The sequence below is a fragment of the Apium graveolens genome, chromosome 6 (assembly GCF_009905375.1).
Source record: "Apium graveolens cultivar Ventura chromosome 6, ASM990537v1, whole genome shotgun sequence".
NCBI lineage: Eukaryota > Viridiplantae > Streptophyta > Magnoliopsida > Apiales > Apiaceae > Apium > Apium graveolens.
Genome location: NC_133652.1, coordinates 72,432,522 through 72,460,493, shown reverse-complemented (window position 1 = coordinate 72,460,493; position 27,972 = coordinate 72,432,522). Strand labels below are relative to the sequence as shown.

Genomic DNA, 27,972 nt, shown 5'->3' with positions numbered 1-27,972 from the left:
TCAGGCCCGATGAGGCACGCCTGGATCTTGAAGAAGTACACGAAGGTATATGTGGGCAACACTTGGGGGGCAGAGGATTGGCTCATAAGATAACCCGTTTAGGCTTTTATTGGTCATGGGTGATGGCTGATGCCAAAGATTATGTGAAAAAGTGTGATCGTTGCCATAAGCATGCACCGGTTGTTCGACGACCCCCTGAGATGTTGATTTCCATCAACTTTCCCATCCCCTTTCTTATATAGGGAATGGATATACTTGGGCCTTTCCCCATGGCCACGACACAAAGAAAGTTCTTAATTATAGCCATAGACTATTTCACTAAGTGGATCAAAGCTAAGCCTTTGGCTAAGATCATAACTGAACAGGTTGCACAATTCTTGTGGGAGAATATCATGTGCCAATATAGAATCCCACGCATCCTTGTCACAGATAATAGGAAACAATTTGATAATGCAGAGTTCAAAGAGTACTGCGACGATAACAACATAGAACTTCGCTTCACCTCGGTTACACATCCTCAGGCAAATGAGCAAGCAGAAGTTGCTAACATAATCATCTTTGATGGACTTAAAAAGAGGGTTGAACGCTCGAGAAATACTTGGGTGGATGAGTTGCTGCCTATACTATGCGTATGTCGTACCACCTGCAAAGTGACAACTGAAGCTAGCCCATTCATGCCGGCTTACGGAGCCGAGGCAGTGCTGCCCCTTGAAATCACACATGGATCCCCTAGGATCGAAGATTATGAATCGGAAACCAATGAAGAAGGCATGAGGCTCGCTCTCGATCCCATTGATGGGGTCAGAGATGAGGCCAGCACCCGCAATGCAGAGCATCGACGAAGAGCCTCCCTCTATTTTAATAAAAGAGTTAAAGAAAGGCTCTTTTACCAAGGAGGCTTGATCTTAAGAAAGATTGAGACTTCAGGAGTTGAAGAGAAAGAAAAGCTAATCCCAAACTGGGAAAGGCCGTATAAGGTCAAGAAAACATGAGGACGAGGATCCTACAAGTCGGAAACCCTGAGTAGTGACAAAGTGCCTCATGCCTGGCGCGTTTCGAAGCTAAAGGTTTAATATGTTTAGGACATAAAAGACATGTTCCTAGTACTTAGTAGTAAATGGAGGAATAAGGTCGACCAGTGTACGAGCATCCAATGAATAAAATTCCCGAAGGACCAAAGTACTGAAAATAAAAGACGAATATGAAATCAAACTACAAATACAGGAGATCCTGAAGGATCAGAAATCAAGTCATGATGAACAATTAGGTTACACACTGAAGATGTTCAAGTCCATGAAGGACCGCAAATAGATAAAAGCCACGCACGGCAAACAAAGCCATGCAAGGCCTAAACACTGAAGGACAATCTATAGTCAAAAATCAGATAATTGACCAATAATGGCAACCTCAGAAACAACCCAAAGGCTAGGAAAGCCCCGCAAATTTACCATATCCGGGTAAGAGCTATGAACAGAGCCAATGGACATATTAACGGAACGCACCTCATCATCATGGGTGTCCATCATCTTGAATAAGTCTTCCGACCGTCGATAAATGCTAAAAGAGCTCTAGACTCCCAGTCCTGAAACTTTCTCTCAAGTTTCTTCATCAATGCCGCCAAGGCCATGTGCTCACTCCTTCATTTTGCACTCCTAGTGAAAGAAGCTGCGAAGTAGGCATTGGCCTAATAAGAAAAAGATATTAGAAAGCTAACTTCATGAAATGTATATGGTCAATTGAAGTCTACATTACAAACTCCAGCCTACCAAAGAAGGCTGATCAGCCTCAAGAGAAAGCCTTTGACTAACTGAAGATCCCTCGGAAAGGGCTTCAGCAGATCGACCTCCAAGGAATGCCTTAAGCCAGCCAGGCTCCTCCTTTAATTTGTGAAGTATTGAAAGTTCTAAAAAGAATAGATGTACCAAATACAAGGCATGAGCCCTGCACATCCCCACCTCAGGAAGCTGTTCGCCTAATTGGAACAAACTTAACCAATGGGAAAATAAGAGGGGTTAGGCCAACTTTAACAAGGTTCCTTTGAATTATGAGGAACCATCAAGAACACGAACGTGATAGTTTATGTTCGAGGTCCATCGAGACATGTTGTCCAAGAAAGAAAAAATGTTTCCCCTTGACCAACCAGAGGAGGTCGAATAGCCATCCATGAATATCTTTGACCGTCTAAAGGGTCCTTGGATGAGGTCCCCACCCGACAAGGTACTCCCTTGAATAAAAAAGAGAGAAGTCTAATCCATGAATTGATATTGAGAATATTGAAGTTCAAGAACTTCCACGAAATAGGATCCTGAAGGGCCAAGAAGCTCTAGACATTAAGGTTACGGCCGACCAGGGCCTCAAGGGCTTGGTCTCTATGGCCGACCAGGAGTCATTGAAAGGAACGTCTACAGACGTCCGGAACAAATAGGGATGGCCCCTAAGAGAAGGTTCCAAGAAAACCATGAACTAGAGCCAAGGGATGCTCCTAGTGAAGAGTAGAACGTTCACGAGAACAAGTACATAACGCTCACTAGAAAAAGGGCCAAGCGTCCAGAAAGAGCAGAATTTGCCGACCAGGCCACATGAAGGCCTCAAAGCCGATCGGAACCCATGTAGGGTTGATCCAGACCCTCCTAAAGGTTTTCTGGTGGAAATCCTATGAAATTCCTTGAGAATTCTTGAAAAATTAGGCACCCAACGAGAACAAGTTTGAAGACTAGAACGTCCATGAGAACAAGTTTCGCAATGGCTAAAGAATCCATGAGAACAAATTTCTTGAAGACTAGGACATCCACGAAAACAAGTTTCATGAAGAATAGAACGTTCACTAGAAAACGATCAGAGAAGCCAGGCTGAGGCTAAACAACAAATCGATAGTCTTAAGGGACGATTATGTTAATCACCATGATAAGAAAAAACCCATATTCCAGAACCTTCTGGAATGTCCTCGAAGATTCTTAACGATTTCTTTGATTCTTAATGGATTTGGAAATATAAAGGCCCATATCAAGGTTCAAATTTAAAGAATCAAAGCCCAAATCCAAATAGGATTTAGAAATAGAGAGGCCCAAATCCAAAGAGGATTTGGAAATGTGAGAGGCCCGAATTAAAGCCCAAATACAAAGAAGAGCCAAAAAGACCAGGATCTAAGTCGAGATCTAGGTCGTATATCCTGGACAAATTAGTTCGAATAGGAGCCTAAAGATGAGCAAAATTTCGACCAAGACCCAGGACGTAAACTCGACCAGGATCCAGGTCGAAACCCTGGTCGTAAATCCTATTCGAAGTTTCACAAATCGGAGTCAAAAGGTGGCATGAATTTCGACCTAGACCCAGGTCGTAAACTCGACTAGGATCCAGGTCGAAATTCTGGTTGTGAATCCTAGTCGAAGTTTCACGAACAAGAGTCAAAAGGTGGCATGAATTTCGACCAAGACCCGGATCGTAAACTCGACTAGGATCCAGGTCGAAACCCTGGTCGTAAATCCTAGTCGAAGTTTCAAAAACAGGAGTCAAAAGGTGGCATGAATTTCGACCTAGACCCAGGTCATAAACTCGACTAGGATCCAGGTCGAAATCCTGGTCGTGAATCCTAGTCGAAGTTTCACGAACATGAATCATGTTGCGGCCAAAATTTCGACCAGGATCCAGGTCGTTAACTCGACTATCCAGGTTGAAATCCTGGTCATGAATCCTAGCCGAAATTGTTCGACCAGGGCTCAGGAGCAGGCCCAAATTCGACTAGGATCCAGGTCGAAATTTTGACTAGGATCCTGGTCGAAAAAGGGCTGAAAATTTCAGAAAAATCCTAGAAAAATTAGGGAAAATTTTAAAATAATTTCAAAAATTATTTTTGATAAAATATTCTTGAAATATTAAAGAAGTAATATCTGTGAGTATCAGAATATTCTTGAAAATTAGGAAAAATCCCAAAATTTAAGGGAAAATTCCTGAAAAATACCAGAAAATTCCTAAAGAAAGGGAAAAAGGTAAGAAAATAATAGGGAAGTTCTAAAAACAACCCTGAAGCCGTGTACAAGGCAAATCGTTGTAAATGTGTAGCTCGCTCCACACTTTACGCCAAAACAATACCCTGTAAGGGAACGAATGAACTTAACTTCTGCGAAATCTTTTAAGGTTTCCCAGAAGTTGGGGGCAAATGATAGGGAATAAAATAAACCCTGATTGCGTAATTAATATCGCATTAATTGTATTAACATTGGGCTGACAGTTAAGCCCATAAGAAGAGGCCCAAGATCCTTGATAGGGGTAAAAATAGCCTAGGAATATAATTGGTGTTAAAATTAATTAGACCAGATACGGTCCAATAACGAAGCCCAATTAGAAAGGGCCCAAAACCCTGAATATTAATTAATTTCATAATTAATAAGGGATAAATCAGCTGTCAAAAAGAGTCCAATAAGGATATAAATCCTTGAAGATTAGCCCCCAAGGGACCTGATAGGATAAGGAATCCGTTTCCTACTTCCTAGGACTCCAAAGTCCATTCTAATTCTGAGACTTGCCCACCAAGTCTCCTAACCCAAGTCCAATTCAAGGACACCCAACATCTATATAAGGGGCCTCACCCCACAGATCAGAACTATATTTTTTGACTTGATCCTTGGCAATCAGCAAGGTACGTAGGCATTTTGTTAAGGCAGATTGAGTCATGAAACACAAGAGCAGTCAAATCGAGCCTTGAAGCTCACGTTCCCTAGTAATGAACACAACAATTATTATACCTTATTTTTTGATCCATAACATGGGGCTAACTTCCCTTTCTCGCCAACCCCTAAAGCCTCAATCTTTCTTAAAACCAAGTCTCCTTGCTAAAAAAACCTCTTTTTAACCCTCCTATTTTAATAGAGGGAGGCTCTAAACTGATGCTCTGCATTACGAGCATTGGCTTCGTGTCGGACCTCATCAATAAGGTCGAGAGCGAGCTTCATTCCTTCTTCATTAGTTTCAGGTTCATAAACTTCATCCCTCGGTGATTCGTGGGTGATCTCAAGGGGCACTATTGCCTTGTCTCCGTAGGCCAACATGAATGGGGTAGCTTCAGTTATAACTTTGCAGGTAGTACGATATGCCCAGAGTATAGGTAGAAATTCATCCACCCAATTGTTTGTTGAGCGTTTGACCCTCTTCTTGAGTCCATCAAGGATGATTCGATTAGCGACCTCTGCTTGCCCATTTTCTTGGGGATGGGCAACTGAGGTGAATCGATGTTCTAGTTATTATCATTACAGTACTCCTTAAATTCTTCATTGTCAAATTTCCGCGCATTATTCGTAACGAGGATGCGTGGGATTCCAAATTGACATATCACATTCTCCCAGAAAAATTATAAAATTTGCTTAGTGGTTATCTTGGCCAGTGCTTTGGCCTCAATCCACTAAGTGAAGTAGTCAACAGCGACCATGATGAACTTTCTTTGTCTCGATGCTACAAGAAAGGGCCTAATATGTCCATTCCCCACATCGCGAAAGGGATGGGGGAGCTAGTGGACATAGCCTCTCCGAGGGCTGTCGAACTACATGAGCGTGCATCTGGCATCTATCACACTTCTTCACATAAGCCTTAGCATCGGCTAACATTGTTGGACAGTAGAACCCCAGCCAGGTTATCTTATGAGCGAGGGCCCTGCTATCAAATATTGTTCGTAAATCCCTTCATGGGCTTCCTTCAGTCCCTCATCTGCCTCATGAGGTTTTAAGCACTTTAAATATGGGATTACGAAAGACCTCTTGTATGAAAAATATTTAATTAAAGAATACCTCAATGCTCTTACTGATAACTTACGTGCCTCCTAGGCATCTTTCGGAAGCCAACATGTCTCAAGGTGGTTCTTGATGGGGTCAATCCAGCAGCTATTCAAACCAATTGGTGCTATCAGGTTTATAGCATAAATTGTCGGGGTCTTCAGGACTTTAAAGTCGATACTTCTTGGGTAGTTTTTGATTTCAGATGAGGAAAACTTAGAAAGGGTGTCGGCCGTATTGTTCTCCTCCCTCGGAAAATGTTCTGCGTACCATTCATCAAATTGAGTCAATATTCCTTTCACGGCCCTTAGGTACTTGGCCATGACATCATCTTTGGCCTCAAACTCCCCAGTGACTTGGGAAACAAGGAGCCTGAAATCTCCACATATTTTAAGGCTACTGGCTCTCACATCCCTAGCTAACCCTAATCCGGCTTCAAAGCCTCATACTCCGCTTTGTTGTTCATAGTTGGGAAGTCTATCTTCAAATCATATTCGATCATGAACCTTTTAGGGCTTTGCAAGACTAGGCCTGCACCACTAGATTTTTCTTTGGACGCTCTGTCAAAATGGAGAACTCAATACTTCTTCAGAGATTGTATCTTCATCTTTCTCTTTCTCTCCTCCTTCTAGGCATACTATCTCTTGCCCCCCGACTTCTTGGTCGTTAATGGTGCATTCGACCATGAAGTCTACTAAGGCCTGAGCCTTGATGGCTGTTTGAGGCTTATACTTGATGTCAAATTCTCCTAACTCGGTCGCCCATTTGATGAGCCTTGCACTGGCCTTCGAGCTATGAAGGATGTTTCCCAATGGTTGGTCCGTCAAGGATGGCTTTAATCTTGTCGGGGTTGGCCTCGATTCCCCTGTTCGAGACCATGTGACCCAAAAATTTTCCAGACCCAAACACCAAAAGCACACTTGGCGGGGTTTAACATCATATTGTGGTACCTCAGCACTTTGAATGCCTCTATGAGGTGATTAATATGATCGGCCTTGGCTAGGATTTTGACTAAGATTTCATCAATATAGACCTCTATGGTCTTCCCAATTAGATGGGAAAATATCTCATTTACCAATCTTTGGTAAGTAGCTCATGCATTCTTAAGTCCAAAATCCATAACAAGATAAAAAAAGGGGTTAAGTATCACTTTGGTCACTGAAGTGAGTGGCATGTATCAAAAGGTTCACTATAGTAATCGGGGTATCAGTTGTACCACTATAGTGGCTAGTAATGATAGTCCGTCATAGTTGACCTGTTGACTTGACGGAAACAGTGACATGGGCCTATTACGTGTATTGTAACAGATAGTTTTAGGTTACGTGGCATTCATTCACTTGTAACGACTATATAGTATTGTAATTACAGACTTACAGTCTCTCTATATATATATTAGGGTTCTTGTTTTTTCCATAAATTGAGAAAAGAGTTTGTAGAATTCAATTATTTGTACATATAGCATCTCAACATGGCGATAATTGAAAGTCCTATAGACAAAAGCAGTGGTAGTTCTTCTCGCGATTCTGTTAAAAATTGGGAGCACAGAAGTTGTCATTGTGGGATAAGAGCTCGAATTTATACCTTTTGGTCTTTGAATAATCATGGGAGGCGTTTTTTACGTGTTCCAAACCGAAGGTAAAATTTTTGTTCAATTTATATACATCTAGCTATGTATGGGTTGGTTTTCATTAAGGAAATATTAAAAAAAATGAACTAATATTCTTCAATATAGGCGTCCGGAGGTTGTGAATTTTTCGAATGGTATGATGCAGACTTTACTGGAAGAGCTAAATCTGTGATTACGGAGTTGAATCATAGAAGAATATTTTTGGAGGAGAAGATGAGACTTATTGAAGAAGATCTTGGTAAAAAGACAGAGGAAAAGAGTGCTTTGCAATTTGAGAATAATGATTTTCTTGAGTTAACTGCTGCTAGTCAAGATCAAATGAAGAAGCTGTCAAAAAAGTTGAAGATATTAATGTTTGTGATTGTTGTATTGTTGGCTTTTCTCTTCTGTGAGACTACTTGAATGTAATGATTGTAGTGGATGTTATGTAAGGTTTATGGTTGTTAGATGTAATGAATGTAATTGAGTGTTTTTAACTTGTAATGATAAAGGCTCATCAGCTGAATTTTACCAAAAAATAGAGTAGACATAAATATATTGCTTGCAACAGACAGACAAAAGTTGATGATTTAGAACATTAAACAAAAGTCTAACAAAAGTACCAAAAGTTTCAACAACCATAACAAATGTTTCAACCACCGGAACTTAACAAAAGTATTACAATGGTCCACATAGCAGAAGCAAATTAGTTAGAACATAACATAAAAGTCTAAAACATAGAAAGCATAAACATAGTAGCTTCTAATCCTCCCCTAGAAAGACAGGTTCATCTTCAGAATTTTTGAAGTTGAATTTTCCTTTCATCAGCATCCTTGCACTCCTCCTTGGTGGTGCTTCAAATGTTGCAGAAGACTTTGAAGTCTGAGAAGAGGTTGTTGGTGCTTGAGATGTGGTTACAATACTTGCAGAAGTTCTTGACCCAACTGGCCTAAAAGGAGTGTGAGGGGGTATTGGTTCAAAGATAACAATATTACCCAGTGGACCTCTAACAGCATCTTCAAGGCCTCTTGACTGATTTCCCCTCAAGCACATATCCTTACCATCTTCACCGTTGTTTAAAACCAAAGGTAGTTTCTTTCTTGGCACTCTGAATGCTAGCTTGTCAACATGTTTCTCAGGTGCTTTTTCTGCAGGTCCAGGCCTCCTAAACATCAACTTATGTCTCCTTAATTATTTTCCCCTCTTTTGAGATTCCCCAACAATAATACTAGGCTTCCTTGACACTGAAGTTGATGATTGTTGTGTTTCTTCAATGACAGGTGCCTCCTTTCTTATAGCTTCATCTCTAACAGGTGGTCCCATGACAGGTTCTTCCCTCAAAGGGGGTTCCATGACTGGCTCTTCAAAAATTTGGTTTGTTTCTTCCCTTAAAGGTGGTTCCACAACAGGTGGTTGAGATTTACTGGGACATTTGTTCTTTCTATGCCCTTCACTACCACATACACTACAATGCATTACCCTCCTGTTACTAAATCTTTGGATACCCCCTACATTTTGACTTGCTTGACTTCTGGAACCCCCTTCCCAAGCTTCTCTCCTCCTCATTTTTTAGGCCTCCCTCTGAGCTTCTTGGGAATGTCTGGAGGAAGTACCTCCTCACATGATTGCATTGTCCAGAATTCCTCCTCTTTCATTGCTTGTATGGAGAAATTGTAACTAGCAAGGTATTTTTCCCTTTTGTAATAATCAGAGATATAATCAATAGGATTATGTCTTCTATCATGTATGCTAGCAATTGCATGTGCACAAGGAATACATGTGAGGTCATATACTCTGCAATCACAACACCTCTTGTCCAAACCCATAGTCACTGCCCTGGTACCCTGTTTGACTTGGTATTTCTTATCTCCATCCCATGCTACTGTCCACCCTCTATGTTCTACTCTTGGCAAAAGCAATTTCAGTGCATTTTCCAAACCCTTCTGTTGGTCACTAATGATTGTGATTCCATAGCCATTTCCAAGATCAAGGTCATCCTTTAATAATTCTGTGAACCATGTCCAACTCTCTGTGTTTTCACTTTCCACTATGGCATATGCAATTGGGAACATTTGATTGTTCCCATCACGGCCAACAGCTGATAAAAGTTGGCCTCCACAGACTGTTTTGAGGAAACAACCATCTAGCCCTATGACTGGTCTATATCCTGATTTTCATCCTTCCTTGAGTGCATGGTAGCATAAATAAAGCCTTCTGAATTTAGGTGGATCTGTTTCATTTAACCTGGTGGTTGAGATCTTCACTGTATTTCTAGGATTAATTTGCAACAATTCATGTCCAAAGTCCCTTAACCTAGAATATTATGCTTTCAAAGCATCATGAACTCCTTCTAATGCCATTCTCCTCACTCTGATTATTTTAATTCTGGAAACATCTATTTCCAAATCCTTTTTTATGGTCTCGGTCATCTCTTTTATCCTCCACTGTGGGTTCTGCCTCACTCTGTCTCCATTTATCTCACAGAGCTTCTTAACTGAAGCTAATTTGTTAGTGTAGGGTTTAGTACAGAGGTGTTGGGGATTAAGGGTCTTCAAGGTGCAATTCACGGAATCTTTGTCCTTACTACACCACATGTAGAAAGGACATTCAGCCTGACACGACACTTGACACCTGAGTTTATCACTAGTTATAAACTGTATACCTCTCCTATGTGTCAGCCCATACTGCCTAACCAAGTCCCTGAACTCTTGAATGTTCACAAATTTCTGTCCAACTTCCCAGTAAAATCCCTCTTCAGAAATGTTATGTGTGGTTTTAGGTCTTTTTTTCCTTTCGTGGGATTAGGAGGGCCAACATATCCAATCCTACAGTTTTCATCCTCACTACTAGAAGATTCAAACCTAAGAGAATTAGAATTAAAATCTGATTCATCACTGTTAATTATTGGAAGTTTAACCGGATTATTCAAGTTCTTCTTAAAGTCCTTCTTCTTAACTCTCATACTTTTCAGTTCTTCATCTTCATCACTATCAAGATATAAACTACCATTATCCGACTCATCGCTATTAGATTCACTTTCAGTTTCAGCATCATATTCAGGATCATCCTCACTAGATCCATTACCCTCATTTTCCAAATTACTCTCAGGTTGTTTGTTATTAAGTTCCGCAGGGGTTATAGGCATGTCAACCAGATTATCAAGCTCAAAATGGTCTACAAACAATGAGATTTTACCATATGGTTTGTGCAAATCTACCATTTCCCTTCTAATATCATCATCATATGATAGACTAACATCATTACTAAAACTAGACCCATCAGACTTAAAATAAACTAATGCAGAAGGATCGTAATCATATTTCACGGCAAAATCATCCAAATCACGGAACGAAAACACATCAGTATCAAGATTATGGAGGGTTTCTACTTTTCCCCCTATATAGCTAACATTTGGAAGAGAGGTCAAATCCCCATGGTGATGTAGATGAATAGTCATGAAAGAAGACATACTAAAACACAAATCACAACAAAACAAGTATTCCAAATTCAATCAAATAATACACAAAACATTCATGTTGAATCAAAATGAAATTAAAGTTCAATTAAAATTATTAATGTACAATATCGTCGAAATGAAATTAGGGTTTCATACCTCACAGTCGTGCTTCGTTTACATCAGTCGACCTTGGATTAAAATTCACCTCTTCAAGAAATTAGGGTTTTTCGCCCCTTCCCCAATTCGCTAATCAGCCGTGTTAAAATGAGGGATTTGACCCGATATTTTCATATATATCAGTATAAATCTATTAAACAAATATAATTTCCCTATTTTTTCAACAAATACAACTTCTGTTTGTCCATGTATGTCCACGTGTGTCCACGTATGCTTCCACGACGTAACCGTTACGTTTTCCGTCAAGTCAACAGGTCAACTATGACGGACTGTCATTACTATCCACTATAGTGGTACAACTGATACCCCAATTACTATAGTGAACCTTTTGATACATGCCACTTACTTCAGTGACCAAAGTGATACTTAACCCATAACAAAAGACACCAAAGCCAGTTATGAAAGATACCTTACGGGTGTCATCCTTGTGCATTTTAATATGATTGTAACAGCTGAAGTCATACATGAAACTGAGCATCTCATGCCCAGCAGTGGCATCGATTAGGGTGGCAATCCTTGATAGAGGGTAGCAGTCCTTCGGGCATGCATCGTTAAGGTCAGTGAAGTCGATGCACATCCTTCACTTTGCATTGGCTTTTTTGACTATACAGGGTTAGCCAACAATTCGGAAAATTAAACTTCCTCAATAAATCCAGATTCAAGGAGCTTCTCAACCTCCTGTGTTAGGTCCTAAAGTATCGTAGAAGGGGGTTGAATATGGTACTCACTAAATTAAAAAATTATTTCGAATCTTTTACGGATATAAAATTTAGTGTTCGGTTAGTGGTTACGTGTTCTTGAGGTGAATAGTATTTAGAACAATAAAATGATGAACATAAGATATTTGGGGAAGTATATATTCATATATAAATCCTCTGGGGTGTTGCTACACTCCGATAAATAAATTAACCGGCTACAATCCAAGAACAATTCTTGCTTCTACAAAGGTATTACAAATTAAATCCTATATATTGATCTAGCTTTTGTATTCCTAAGGATCTGATTACCGGAAAATGATTATAATGCCCCTATAGATATACAAGAGTTAAACCGGGCATTATAACATTCCTCCGGCGAGAAGTTAAACGGATATTCAAGGTGTTGAGCTTCTCTGTAAATCTCTTTGTTTCTTGTTTTCATCAACTCTTGTGAGAGAGAAGATGAACATAAAAATTACAATTGCATTGTTTTTTTAATCTGCTATTGTAGTGTAGGCTTATATTCAAAAATTAATTATGTGGTCATTTGTTTACCACATAAAACAAATGAATGAAATTAATGAATTTTGTTGCTGAGAGTTACTTGCGACTTGGAAGCTTAGGAGATTTTGCCTTAGTCATTTTTAGCATAACAAGTTACTTGTTACTAGAGGGAGAGATTTTCCTTAGCCAATTTCAACCCGATATGTTACTTGTTACTATAGGGAGAGATTTTCCATAGCCAATTTTAACCTTAATAAGTTACTTGTTACTAGAGGGAGACATTTGCCTTAGCCAAATTCAACCTAGCAACTTACTTGCGACCATAACCCCCTGTAGGAGTTACTTGCGACCCTCTTGCCCTTGTAGGAAGTTAGTTGCAAACAAGAATGCTAGTACAAGACTTACTTGCAACCTAGTATACCTAGAGGAGGGTTTTGCCTTAATAAAATCTCCTTTTATGAGTTACTTGCGACCCTGGAAGCTACGAGGAAGATTTTTACTTAGTTTCTTGGCATGAACTTGTTACTTGCGACCAAGACTTCCTAGTATAGCTAGGGAAGCCATTTTGCCTTAGAAAAATAATTAGTAAGAGATACTTGCGACCAAGGGGTGCATACATGCACTTAGACTTTTCTTTCTTCCCCTGTTTATTCCTCGAGGCTCGTACCAAGTCAAGATCAGTTCCTGTACTTAAATATTGAACTGTATTTCCAGGATATTGATTTTGACATCCAATACACTGATCAGGGTGACTCCTACTACAAGCTAGTGATCACTTTGACTTAGTTTCTGTAGATCGCTTTAACCCTTAAACTTTCCTGTCTTCAAGTCTTCTCTCTGAGTCTTCGTATAAAGCATATATCTACCGTATCTAGATGTGAATCCTTACTTAACAATATTCCCAATGATAATACTCAGATTCCTTTCATAAATCATTGTCGCCTAGTGTTAAGTGGCATTTATGTCCACTTAGAACATCCTATAAAGGCTTGAATTGGTATTTTGTACTCAAGTTATTTGTGTTTTTGATGTGTTTTGTAGTGTTTTTGAATTTCAGCCAGGTCGGGATCACAGAATCCTGTTTTTACTACAATTTTTATATGCTGGACTTCTGGATTAATTGGGCTGCTATATAAAGATAACTTAGAGACGTTTTTCAACAACAGAGCTTAAGGAGAAGACAGCGAGAAGACCTATAGCACAATTCAACCAAGGCGAAAAAGTTCTAGTTTATTCTTGTGATTCTTTGTTTTAAGTTATAATCTTGGATGCTCGTTTCTTGTTTTGTTCAACCTATATGCTCTTGTTTAATGTACTTTGATTATTATTCGTATTTATAAAGACCTAGTTTATTATACCATGCTTTCATCGGAACCCACGGTGATGATGAGTTCGGTTATGGCTAATCATTATCGTGGGGTTCTAACGGATTTACTTATGGATTTTAATAGTTAATATGTTTTGATACCTTCGTATATGGTGATTGTATGATATCCTAGTATTGGTTGTGCTTATTCGTCTTATGAGCGTCGCGAACTTATAAGATAGCGTGTTAATCTCTAATGAAGCGACAGTGAATTTAGAGGTTTAGAACTTGCCATGCTAGCATAAGTTCATGTATTTGATATGCATGATTCGTAGGTAATTTTAACCATCTTACTTGCCCTATGTAATCACGATAGATAACTTTCACATTAAACCGTTATGTTGTCAAATTCTATAGACATATAAAGTCTCAATATAATTGGTGTCTATTCAGCTTCTATCTCTTTTGTGGATGTCTGGTAGTAGGGTATTCGTGCAATGAAAGTTGGCGTTTACTAGTTTCGTGTTATCTGATTAATGTCATCATCATTGCATGCTAAGGTTAAGAACAAAAAAGTTATTCAATGAAGTAGTAATAAAGTTATAATCCCATATTTGTATTATATACGTAAATCAACCTTTTAATCTCTTAGTTAATATTCTTTAGCATAATCTCTTAGTTAATCTTAATAATAAACAAAACCAAATTGTTATCATATTAGCATTGAATAATAACCATACCATTGTTGCATAAGTACATTGATTGAAATTAACCTAAAAGAGTCTCCGTGGGAACAAACTAGAATTAATTATATAATACTTGTGAACGCTTATACTTGCGTGTAATATTAACGCGTGTTTTCATCCTAACACCTAGTGTAACTGGTCTGGTTCACAGATGACTAGCTTCGATTCAGGTCTTCGTATTATATCCTTGATTGTATTGTTAAGCTTGCAACAACTTCATCGCTTCGGAAACTGACTGTTAATAAACAAATGTACTTTCACTGGAATCCCTTCTGGTACTTTATACAATGTCTTCATTGCTACTACAATCTTGAATACTTCATTCATTGTTCTTCACTCACGCTTGAACATATAAATGAACTCCTTTCAGTGAGTATAACTTCAAGACTGCAGCTAAGTTCTTTAACCTCTGTCTTTACCATGTCTTCAATTCTTCAGATTCCTATGCTTCGAACACTGTATATCTCCAATCAGTGTCAATACACTGAAATCTTCTAGTAGCACTTATACACTGAATCCCCATCATTTATGAAACCCTGAAAGTCTTTAACCTTTATTCTTCACTGAGGCATGATCATATTAATGAACTTCTTTCAGTGACCTGTAAACAGACTTCAAGCCTTCTTCTAATCTTTTGATTCTTTGTATTTGCCTTGTCTTCATTTCTTCTGATTTCTTTTGTAGTCGTAGTATTATTAACCTGTCATGTTCTAGTGTTGTTCTCATGTTGAGTTATCACGTAACTATTCATACAGCTACACAGTCTCACCAACAATCTCCCCATATTTGATTGTTAAACCTAACAAATAAATTAAATAGAGAGGATAACTCAACTAATAACTTGGAAAAAGTAATGTACCAGGACTTGTAAATAATGTTACTGGTTTTCTGGATCAATTGCTACATTTCCAGTTTTCCTGAGTAACTGAAATGAAAGATGCTTGTTCCTCTAGAACTAAACTGATCTTCAAGTAGTTTCATCTTTATTTCCTCGGTTCTTTAAATCTCTGCCAGATAACACTTCTCAGTCTTGAAGTAATCATCAGCAGCTTCTTTGGTACAACCACATTTTCTGTTGAGAAGCACATATCTCTCTTGCTTCTCTCCTATGAGAATCAACTGCTTAAAGGAGATGACCTTCGTTTACTACCTCTCCCGTACAATGGGATCCACTAGATAAGAACTAATAGTACTCCCCTTTTAAAAAATAGCTTCTCCCCTTATGAAGAATAGTGATGAACCAATCTACTTCTTCCGATAATTTGTGGTGTACATATCATTTACCTTTTTCCTTATGCCTGCTATTTCTCCCCCTTAGTTGAGGAATCCTCCAAACTATTAGTTAAGCTTTTTTCACCTCCTTAGAGAAGGAATATATGTTGTTGTCTGAAGGAGTTCTCATATTTTACTTGGTTGGAAAAGAAATAGCAAGTCAGAGTCTGATAAACCGTGTCCCTTTAAATGATGCATAAATGGTTTCACCGTTGATCATCCTGTTAACCAATATTCCCAACTCCTTATACCTCCCAACTGTGAGATCACCAATTGTTAGCTCCCAAACTTGTTAGGTCCCGCAGTATTCTAATCCAATCTGTAAATGTTTGGGATGGAAAAATAATCCGATCCGACGGATACCCGATCTGAAACCCGAAATTTTGGATTTACCGAACCCGATTTTTTGGATTTGGATATGGATTTAATTTTTAAACCCGAAATTTTTTGGATTTGGGTTTGGATATTAGGTATACAAATCTGAATCTGAAACTCTATCCAAACTCGATCCGAACCCAAAATCCGAAAAAACACCCGAATTATTATTATATATATATTAATTTTAGACTTTTATATAATACATATTATAATACTATAATATATATATATTAATAATATACATTATACATATTATTATATAATTTTAAGAACATGTATTTTTATATTTATGTTAAAAATTAACTAATTATAAAGTTTAATTAGATATAATTTTAATCATTTAAACGGGTGATAAGGTTTATAAGATTAACAAAATATCTTTTAATAATAAATCTAAAAAATTGGGTATTGAGTTTATTTTTTAAATATTAGCTATAAATATAATAACACAATTAATGATGTGGTGTAATGGTTGAAGATGACAAGTTAAAACTCTTTCTCCACAAGTCGCGTGTTCGATCCCAAGCCCTTGCAATATCAATAATTATACAAATTTTTAGATTTCGGGTTCGGGTTTCGAGTTCGGGTATGAATATCCAATTCAAAAAATTTCGGGTTTCGGGTATACCCGAATCCGATCCGAAATCCGATGGATCAGGTTCGAGTATTCATTTTCGGGTATTTTTCGGGTTCGGGTCGGGTTCGGGTATGGATAAAATTTTCGGGTTTGGATATGGATTCTGTAATATCCGATCGGATCCGACCCGATTGCCATCCCTAGTAAATATTAGGTCCCTAAGAGTTAAATTCCAATCAAAAACAGATCTGAGACCCGAAGTATTAAGAGCCATGTTTAGGGATAGAGAATGGGATATGGTGTTTCTCTTTCTTCCTCACTGTGAGTGTGTGATTCTGTTTCGTATACCTCACAAGTGTTTCACTCTTCACTCCGCTCGTGTTTACACTCATTTTCACAAGTGTAACACTTCTCTCATAGCTCCAAAATCTAGTTGTACCTACAAGGAAAATCACCTTAGTCATCCTTAAGAAGGTCAAAGGTGGTGCAATGGGAGTTCGCAAATCCCCATCCTTGTTAGACTCTTCAAATGAATCTGAGTCATAATCTACAAATTACTAGTTTCCCTTTTAGGGTTCCAGATTTGAACTCTGGGAAGGTAAACAATGATCCAAAGAATTTAGCATAAAGATCAAAGTTCCCTTCTAATGTTTGTGAAGACATTTCCTTGTGACTCATCAGGTAAATCTGAATAATTGTCAACAAGTTGCCGATCTGCACCTATGTCAGATCCACTATCCGCGGATGCATCCAGGGGATTTAATCCTGAAGAGGTAGACACTGACCACTGACATATGGATATTGAATCAGTATCCTCTCTTAACACGTGTAAAGGCAATCGGTCCATTAAAGAACCTTGAACAATCGAATGTGACCATAAAATGGTCGAAACTTTTGTTTCTGTCAACTCTCCTTTGTGTGTGTAACATATCCTCGTGTATCAAGAATTGTTTATGTTTGAGGTGGTGACACTACATCGGATACCCTGGCCGACAGGAGAATTTCAATAGACGCGCCCTACTGAGAGGATGAATCTAGTAACTGTTTCTGTGACTTTTCAGCCATTACATCTTTTTGAGAAAATATATGGGGGCAAGCAGTTGCCTCGATTTTAATATTACTCATCTTTGTAGGAGACGGAGCTGTTGGGTTGACTTCAGAACCTTCCTTATGTGGTGCATTAAGGCACTTTCTCCCTCACGCTCATTCATACTTCATTTTAATGGTAAGAGAGTGTTGGATGGTTCTGTTTCTGTGTTTGTCTTTACATTCTGGGATAGAAGTTGTGGGTTTTCAATCTCATGACTATCAAATGAAAGAAGGCCATTGGAGGCTGAACCTATATCACATAACATATGGAAATATAGAGATTAAATACACTTAAGATATATAATGAATGAGAATTATGCATTTAATCTTTTGAGAGAAATGATGTATAATAGTGATTTCAAAAGATATTACTGAAATAAGCAATCACCACTGCAAAAAGAAGTTTGATTTTTCTCTTAAAATTGTTCAAGTGCACGAGTCTATTTTTATGCATAAGAAGATAAATAATCATGTCTTTTAATATGAAAAAGACACAGACTCGTGACCTAGCAGTATTAAGAAGAGAAAGAAAGATTTTGTCTTTTGATATGAAGGAGTTTTTGTAAAAGCATTAATCAATTAGGGTAAAGTCTAAGCAATTCTCATTCATGTCAAAAGCTCCATAATCTATCTTTATAAAATTATAATTAACAACATTTTTTATTGATAAATAATCTTAATAAAAATGACTATGCTGCTAATTTCAAATTATAATGAATCTTTCAGATATAACAAAGCATATAAATCCATTAGAACTTAAAATCTCACAATTATCTGCAACAAAATATTAACAATATATCATTGACCAATACTTGTCAAGTATTTTAAATATCAATAATTATTTTGCACTTGATTTTAATATATCGTAAATCATGAAACTAATTTGACATGGAATTATCTAACATCATAATTCAAATATATTATTATAAGATATCAATGAATTAAATACCAAATATCTATTAAATAGACATTAGCATTCAATTTCTTATACTATACAGTTGTTAACTCCTAACAACTGTTATATCTCAAACAATATTGGTTCGATAAATAAGGCAACATTAACCAACATTGTCTTGTTTGCAAACTTAGAAAGTTATTCTAAGTTCCATATACTTTGATCCATTGAGTAAGACATTTATTATCAAAGTGTTAAGGAATTTGCAAATAAGTATAAAAATTATTCTAAGTTGATAACATATGATTATTTCTAATAAAGCATCAAACACTATAACCATAGTTGTACTTTAAGAAGATTTTTACACTTTTTATATTAGTATAAGTGACTGGCGATAAGTATTAATTACTTAAAGGAGTTCTAAGTAATACCAAAAATAATAATACTTCACAATTAGTTCATAGTTAAACTCTTAAGTAAATATCATTAACTGATATAAGTAAAAAATTAGCATACAACTAATCATGCTACAATCATGATTCTGATTTCAGTGAATTCTTGTGATGTGAACATTACTAAATTCACTAAAACCAAAATCTCATAATTAACTTATAACACATAAGTTACAATCAATATACTAGATATCAATTATTGACAGATTTAGCTATAATCAATCATGATGCTTATTTATTTTAAGTTAGTTTGAATTATAGAGCAAATAAAATCATTGAATTGATTCAATTTCCATAATCCAAACTACCCCAAAAAAATATTAAATAAATAAATACTAAATATCTATGAGTTAGATACTAGCACTTAAATATTTATAATTAACCTTGAATAATCACCAATAGGATATATGACTTAAATACATGGCAATCACTCTCTGGATAATTAGTAATTTTAGAAATACTTTCCAAGCATATAAAATATTGAGAGTTTTATACACATATCTTAGAAAATACTTCAACTTTCAATATTATTGATTTTAGAAATATGCATTGATTATTTAGCAAAAATAAATAAATAAATAAATAAATAAATATGCATTGATTACTTAGAACAAAAATTCTAAATAATATCACTAATACTAAAAGTATCACAATTATTTGTACAAGATATAAATAACTATGCTGCATATTATTTTAATATAATTTAAATTATGGGACTGATATGAAATGTAATTATCTAACATCATAATTTAAATCAATTAAAATAATATTCAAACTTAATGCTATAATACTTAACTACCACAAATATATATGACATTGTAATCATGATAATCAAGATAGTAGCACTAAGTACGAGGTACTGGATTACTAATAAGTTCACAAGTCCTTTAAATATTGAAGATTTAATAATTGTGAACTTATATAAAGAATTCCTTATAAATGGGATTTTCAACTAATATGCAATAAATGAAATCCCACACTTACAAACCAATCTTGAAAATTAACTTTGACAAGTGATTTAGTAAATGTTTTTGCAAGTAACTCTTTGACACTAAAGACATGCTCTCGAAAGAAATGATACCTGGTGTGAAGGTGCCTTGTCATAGAGTGTTCCACAGAGTTGTTGGATATGAAGTTGTTCCTTATCATAATAAGAAATCAATCTTCTTCCATAAAGTTGACAACTTCCCGAGATAGTTCTCCTGTCACTTAAGTTGACAGCTTCAGAGATGCTTCTCCTGTCTTTCTTACAACCTGCGTAATCTATAGTTATATAGCCAAACATGTTAACCATATTATCTTTAGGATACTATAACCCAAAAGTTGGTAGTTCCTTAAGATATCTAATAATCCTGTTACTAGCAATAAGATTGGATTCTCTAGGATTATCTTTACATGTTGTCTATTAGCATTTAATTAAAAGAGTGAGCTTGTCATACCTCTATAGCTTTTCATTATACCTGAGTTGTTCTGATCAAGCTTTAGTGGTTTCTGTTGGTAAGTAGTCTTGGCATGTTCAGAGTCTTCCAAATTTTTAAATCTTCAGAAGATCCTTAACTTACTTGTACTGCCATCATTCTTTTGGTTTACTTGAGCTTCTAAAAGAAATATTCTTTTGGCATGCTTGTAGTAATTCGAAATAGAATTGCAACATTTTCAACATGTTCCTTCATACCTAATCTGCAATTATTTAGCAAATAATCTTGCACAAGTTTTTGTTAGTAGACCAACATCTAACATTATCATTATATCACTACACATATATAACTTTATGTTTATGCCTAGTGATAAGAGAGTTATTAATATGATGACTCTACTAATTCATATTTAACTGTAACTTCAATTAGAGTGCCATACCATGTCCTTGACGATTTCTTTAGTAGTATACTAGTTCATACCAACCTGAAGTGAGCTTGTGAAGAAGAGATATACATAGTCCAATTGATCTGCCACTGCAAATTCCATGAACTGCGGTGCATTGACTTCCTCTTTTGACTCACCAACCAGGAGTGCACTTGTATACATCTACAAAAGTCCAATTCCAAGTTCGAATATGCATCAGGTGCCTGATATGTCATAATATCCTCAAGTCTCGTCATCGGTGCTTTCTGTCAGATACTTCTTCCTAATAATAACCTAGCATCTAGTTTGACCTTGTCCCTCGTAACAATGTCATTGTCATCCAGTTTTGAATTCTGGTTATCCTTGAACCAATTACAATATTGTCATTTGGTTTGGATACCAGCTTCCCTATAATATGTTTGCTAACTGATTGAGTTTATCTTGCTTTGCAGTCACCTAATCAATCTGGATCTATCAGAGCTTTTATAACTTTCTTAGGTTTTTCTTCAGATAAAAAACTAGAGAAATAATCATTCATGCTCAGTAGCCCTACTAATCATTACTCCACCATCTGGATCACTTAAGAACTAGTGTGGCGCCCTCCAAACCCGGGTCAGAAGTTTGGGGTCCACACACACACCATATTTATAACTTGCTTATAATAATAAAGATAATAATAATAATATGCAGTGACCCTACTTACCAACTACCACGGATCGCAACAGGTTTAAGTATGCACACAAGCCAAACACACTAATATATTACATACCGATCAAATCCCAACCATTCAAACTCAAACTGAGTATTAAACATTATTACAAACTTTTACAAACTTAAATTATTCCAAAAGAAGCCTACTAGCTCAGCTTCCTCAACCTGAACCCCTAGCTCTCGCGCTGGACTGGGGATCCTCGCTACCAACTGGTTCCTTTTTAACTAGAAAGGATATAAACAACATCGCACAAATGAGCTAACTAGCTACCTAACTAGCTCAGCAAGTCACAATGATAAAACTGAGAATAATGATCATCAGGTAAATATGGTTATGATATCAAGTGAACAATGGATTATGACTTAGAATTGGATATTATACTTTTATTTTAAAAACCAAGGTTAGGCTGCTGATCAGTCACGCACTAACCCCGAGCAAAGCACACAGCATTGCTCTAACTACTGGATCCAAGGCACATATTGGCCTAACTTGACCATTATATGGTTTGACCATGAATTTTGTTCACAAGTTTATAAAAAATAATCCAATTCTAACATAATAACAGAATAAGCAATAATAAATAATAAACATAATCATTAACAACATTGGATGTTCCATAATGAAATGGTTTCAGTGTTCATAAGGATTAATATGGCATTTTCAAAGCTTAGCTGTTGGGTGATGAAAGAATTGGATAACAAAGGAATCAGTGTTTCAAGGTTTCAAGGATTTTGCCTTTCAAAGCATAGGATACAATGGTTTGAGTGTGTGGGTAATTCGATTCAGTGTTCGGTATATAGTTTGTATGTATTTGTGGAGTAGTATCATATATTTGTGGTTCGTGTTTGGGTATACAACAATCAATGGTCTAGAAAGAATCAGGTTTACGGCTCAAGATCAAAACTGGAATCAGGGTTTAGGTTTTAGTGCTTCAAAGCACTTGCAATATCAACAAGACTACCAAGTACTACAATATCTCGAGAAAGTTCAGAACACTTGCCTGGTATTAGCTTACTACACTGCACTCGCTTCCAGTCTCAACCGTCTTACTCCTCAACTACCTGTTTCCCTTTCCTACGTCTTGCCTCTTCTGCTCACATATTATAAGCATCTATCATTATTCAACTTATATGATTCTATTCAACACATACTTCTATCTACCCTTCGTTCACCCAAATCCGATTAACGGATTGAAAGTTACGCAATAAACAAGTACACATCGAATATACAGACCGACAGTCAACCAACAAGTCACATATAACACATAATATGTCACATAATCACTGACATATCATTTATAAAGAAGTTCCGGGTCATAAATAGGCTTTCTGGTAATTAAAATGATTTTTAAAACATTTTTCAGAATTAAAACGGGTCATTGGATCAATTTTGAAGTAATAAACAGGGTTCGGTTGGCCAATTCTGGCTCCGAAACAATTTTATAATAATCATCGAGCCTTGGAAATAATTTAGAATAATATTTTAAAGCTCGAAACTATTTTTCGGAATTTTTAAATCATTTTTAAATAATTAAATCTAATTAAATAATTAATTAAAATCAATTAATAATTAATTAAATTAATTAATCAATTAATTTTCGAATTAATTGACCAATTAATCAATTAAAATTTAACTGAAATTAATTAACTAATTAATTCAGATTTATTTTTAAATTAAAAATAATTTTCGGAATTAAAATAATAATTTTTTTAGAATTTTAAGAAATTAAAAATGAACTTTTATAATAAAAATAAATAGGAAATATGATTTTCAAATAAATTGTAAACAGGAATCCTAAATTTGCAAGTTTTGAAAACCTGGGGGACCAAATTGTATCGTTTTCGAAACTACAGGTACTAAATTGTAATTTTTCAGGGGGTCGCCGGAAAATAATCGGGGGTGGCCGGAGAACTCGCCTCCGGCATCCTCCCACCACCACCACCTCCAGATTTACTCTACACAACACCAGGAACTTGTTCATGCAATCAAATCATTCAAATAACCCCAGACTTGGCCGAAAATTAGCCAAGAACATCGCCGGTTTCCGGCGAACATCGGAAATTTTAAAAACACAACTTCCTTTGATTCAGACATCCTCTGTTAACGAGCTATATACCAATCGATTGCAAATTTCATAAGGAACAGAACCCACAATAAATCAATAGCTAATAACCCCTAAATCAAAAACCCCCAAATTTCAATTGAAAACATTCATACGGGTTATAAACCCTAATTTTAAAATTCGAAAATCAAACTCAAATTTGAACATGTTATTGAACTCCAAATCAGACGTATAATATATCAAAATCATCAGGAAAACAAGCTCTACAACATGAAATTATCAAATCATACAAACAATCATCCGAACAAAAATTCATGTTTTTAATAAAATTAATTTGAAAATAAATAAAAATATAGAAAATAAACCTTGATTTCTGCAGTAAAATGAAGCTCAGAATCTGATAGAACACTTCAAATCCTTTGGATTGAGTACTCAAGCTTTGAAAACAGAGATCGGTAACGCCTTCGTTTTGCTGTTTGATTCTTAGAACAGTTTATGAAATTAGGGTTTTTCTCTGAAAATTATATAATTATCTGTCTGCAAATGATTTTCATACGAAATAAAATACGGGAAAAAGGCTATATATATTTACGGAAAATTAGTATCCCGTTGGATCATTCCGGATATAAAACGGTACGTTTATTTATAAAAACTGATCCAATCGGTATCGGTTTTCGGGATAATTATCCAAATCAGTACAATTTGTACTGCGGTCTTGGTCTCAGCGCCTGGTTACACGTATTACGAGGTGATAATTGTGATAGTTTAATAAAAAGCTCTCGTTTATCGAAAATACGATTTTATTGATTTACCGTAACGAATATTGTATCGAAAATGTTACGCCGGGACCCGCGCAGGACAAACCGTACGCCGGATCGAAAAAGTCAAAACATGGAAAATGCTCGGAATATTACAATTAGGTTAGGAAGGAGTTCTTGGAAGAGTTTCGGGTTCCAAAAACGTAACAACGGGTGACGTCGGTTGGTTCCCGTTTTTATAAAATAGATTTTAAATACCCGGAAAAAGATTTTATAAATTTCATATGATTCTTATAAATTCATAAATCAACATAAAAATAATTAGGAAGATATGACAATTATCTATATTTTATTTTGGACATATAAAAATTAAAATACTCAATTAATATTATTTTTGAATATCCAAATACAGATAACACTTAACAATTAATTCATAGAATAGATACTGAACACATATAACAATTATTTAATAGCAAAATAATTACACGATATATCCCGGATATTACATCCTTCCCCCCTTAAAAGGATTATGTCCTCAGAATCTCCTAAGAAAACAAGTGAGGGTACTTTTCTCTCATATCACTTTCTAACTCTCAGGTTGACTCTTCAACCTTTGGGTTTCTCCACAATACTCTTACTAACTTTACCACTTTATTTCTCAATATTTTCTCTCTTTCTTCTAGAATCTCTATCGGACTCTCTACATATGATAAATCTGCCTGAAGCTCTATTGACTCATATTTTATTACATGCCTGGAGTCTGGATTGTACTTCTTAAGCATTGATACGTGAAAAATATGGTGAATGTGCTCCATGTGCGGTGGTAACGCCAACTCGTAAGCTACTTTGTCAACGCGCTTTAGGATCTCAAAAGGTCCGACATATCTTGGACTTAGCTTCCCTTTCTTTCCAAACCTCGTTAGTCCTTTCCATGGTGATACTTTCAGTAATACCAAGCTTCCTTCTTCAAATTCCATGTCTTTCCTTGACTGGTCTGCATACTTCCTCTGACGATCTTGTGCGGCTATTAATCTCTTCTGGATAATTTCAACAATTTCCTTTGTCTGCTGTACCAATTCAGGTCCAAGTATTTTGCGTTCTCCTACTTCATCCCAATACACTGGAGATCTACATTTACGTCCATAAAGGGCTTCATAGGGTGGCATCCCAATGCTGGCGTGATAACTGTTGTTATAAGCAAACTCTACCAGAGGTAAATGCTCATCCCAACTTCCTTTGAAATCAATAGCACAAACACGTAACATGTCCTCGATTATCTGGATCGTTCTTTCACTTTCGCCGTCATTCTGGGGATGATAGGCCGTACTCATATTCAATCTTGTTCCCAAACATTCTTGAAAACTTTTCCAAAATCTTGAATTAAATCTTGGATCTCGATCAGATACGATAGACACAGGAACTCCATGACGAACTACAAATTCCTTTAGGTACATATGGACCAACTTGTCGAGCGAAAATCTTTCATTTATAGGCAGAAAATGAGCTGACTTGGTAAGTCTATCCACTATAACCCAAATGGCAACATTTTTAGCCCTTATCCTTGGTAATCCAACTATAAAATCCATGACAATATGTTCCCACTTCCACTCTGGAATCTCCAATGGCTGTAGCAATCCGCTTGGTCTCTGATGCTCTGCTTTAACTCTCTGACAGGTATAACATTTGCTAACCCATTCCGCAATTTTCCTTTTCATATCTGGCCACCAATAATTTTCCTTTAAATCCCTGTACATTTTGGTACTCCTCGGATAGATGGAATATCTTGAACTATGCGCTTCTTGTAAAATTTCATTCTTCAGCTCCGTTACTGGTGGAATCCAAATTCTGGAAGAAAACCTCAGAATACCTTGATCATCCTTTTGTGTGCATAATTCTTCACCTACCAAACGATTTATATCCTGATCCATTACATCTTCCTGAGCTTTCTTTATTTTCTCCAACAACTCCGGCTGGAATGTCATACTGTACACTTTTGCTTCCTCAGGCTTGCAAATTCTAATCTCCAATTCCAATTTCTGAAATTCCTTATATATCTCTTCAGGTACTGATAACTCATTTAATCTTTCCTTCCGACTCAATGCGTCTGCTACAATGTTCGCTTTACCGGGATAATAATTAATCGAGCAATCATAATCTTTGATCAACTCTAACCATCTCCTTTGCCTCATATTAAGTTCCTTCTGGGTAAATATATACTTCAAAATTTTGTGATTCGTATAAATCTCACACTTCTCTCCATAAAGGTAATGTCTCCAAATCTTTAAAGCAAATACTATGGCTGCTAACTCCAAATCATGTGTAGGATACTTCTGTTCGTGTGGTTTCAATTGCCATGACGCATACGCAATCACCTTGTCGTGCTGCATTAGAACACATCCTAATCCTTTGTGAGAAGCATCGCTATAAATTACGAAATTCCCTTGATCGTCTGGAAGTGACAAAATAGGTGCCGTGATAAATCTTCGCTTCAATTCTTGAAAACTTTCTTCACACTTGTCATTCCATATAAACTTTTCATTCTTTCGTGTAAGCTTTGTCAATGCTGTTGCAATCCTTGAGAAATCCTGGATGAATCGTCGGTAATATCCCGCCAATCCCAAGAAACTTCTTACCTCGGTGGGTGTTCTCGGTCTCTCCCAATTTGTAATTGCTTCGATCTTTGCTGGGTCCACTTTGATCCCTTCATTACTGACTATGTATCCTAAGAACTGAACCTCCTGTAACCAAAACTCACACTTCGAGAATTTAGCATATAACTTCTTTTTCCTTAAAATCTCCAAAGATGTTCTCAAATGTTCCGCATGATCCTCTTCCCTCTTTGAATAAATTAAAATATCGTCTATAAACACAATAACGAACGTATCCAAATACTCCTTAAAAATTATGTTCATCAGGTCCATAAAGGCTGCCGGGGCATTGGTCAATCCAAAAGACATTACTAAAAATTCATAATGTCCATACCTTGTTCGAAAAGCTGTCTTTGGTATATCTTCTGGCTTGATCTTCAGTTGATGATATCCCGATCTTAAATCAATTTTGGAGAAGTACTTGGCTCCCTTCAATTGGTCAAACAAATCGTCAATTCTAGGTAACGGATACTTGTTCTTGATTGTAAGTTTATTGAGCTCCCTGTAGTCGATGCATAGTCTCATGCTTCCATCTTTCTTCTTGACAAATAATACCGGTGCTCCCCACGGGGACACACTGGGTCTGATTACTCCTTTCTCTAACAGCTCTTGCAATTGCTTCGCTAACTCTTTCATCTCAATGGGCGCCATTCTATACGGGGCCTTGGATACTGGTTCGGTTCCAGGTGCTAAGTCGATCGCAAATTCAATCTCTCTATCTGGAGGAAGTCCTGGTAATTCGTCGGGAAACACGTCTGAAAATTCATTCACTACTGAATATCTTCAAGTTTTGCTGGCTCCTGACTTCTGTCCATCACATATGCTACGAAATGCTCGCATCCTTGCCGTAATAACTTCTTAGCTTGAATCATTGTTAAGAACTTCTTTACTTGCTTCTGTCCCTTGAACGTTACTATCCTTTCGTCTGGCATTTGTACCATTACCTTCTTATTTCGATAATCTATCTGGGCATCATGCTTAGATAACCAATCCATCCCTAATATAACATCAAATTCTCCTAACTTAAATGG

At 36.6% G+C, this 27,972-nt stretch overlaps 2 protein-coding genes across 2 annotated transcripts; one reads left to right on the top strand and one right to left on the bottom strand.

Moving 5' to 3' along the window:
- The first annotated feature begins 245 nt into the window (after positions 1-245).
- LOC141665236 (uncharacterized) lies at positions 246-992 on the top strand. The gene has a single exon (XM_074471212.1). It carries the CDS (start codon positions 246-248, stop codon positions 990-992), a length of 747 nt encoding a protein of 248 aa, XP_074327313.1.
- Positions 993-4,859: 3,867 nt separating this feature from the next.
- On the bottom strand, positions 4,860-5,597 carry LOC141665235 (uncharacterized). Its single transcript, XM_074471210.1, has 2 exons — positions 5,480-5,597; positions 4,860-5,212 (listed from the first exon to the last, which is right to left on the bottom strand). Exons 1-2 carry the CDS (start codon positions 5,595-5,597, stop codon positions 4,860-4,862), a joined length of 471 nt encoding a protein of 156 aa, XP_074327311.1.
- Positions 5,598-27,972: the final 22,375 nt, after the last annotated feature.

Coding starts and splice junctions, on each gene's coding strand:
- LOC141665236 (XM_074471212.1), top strand. CDS start 246: ATGGATATACTTGGGCCTTTCCCCATGGCCACGACACAAAGAAAGTTC.
- LOC141665235 (XM_074471210.1), bottom strand. CDS start 5,597: ATGTTAGCCGATGCTAAGGCTTATGTGAAGAAGTGTGATAGATGCCAG. Junction 5,213..5,479: donor TCCCCCATCCCTTTCGCGAT/GTGGGGAATGGA, acceptor GATTCACCTCAG/TTGCCCATCCCCAAGAAAAT.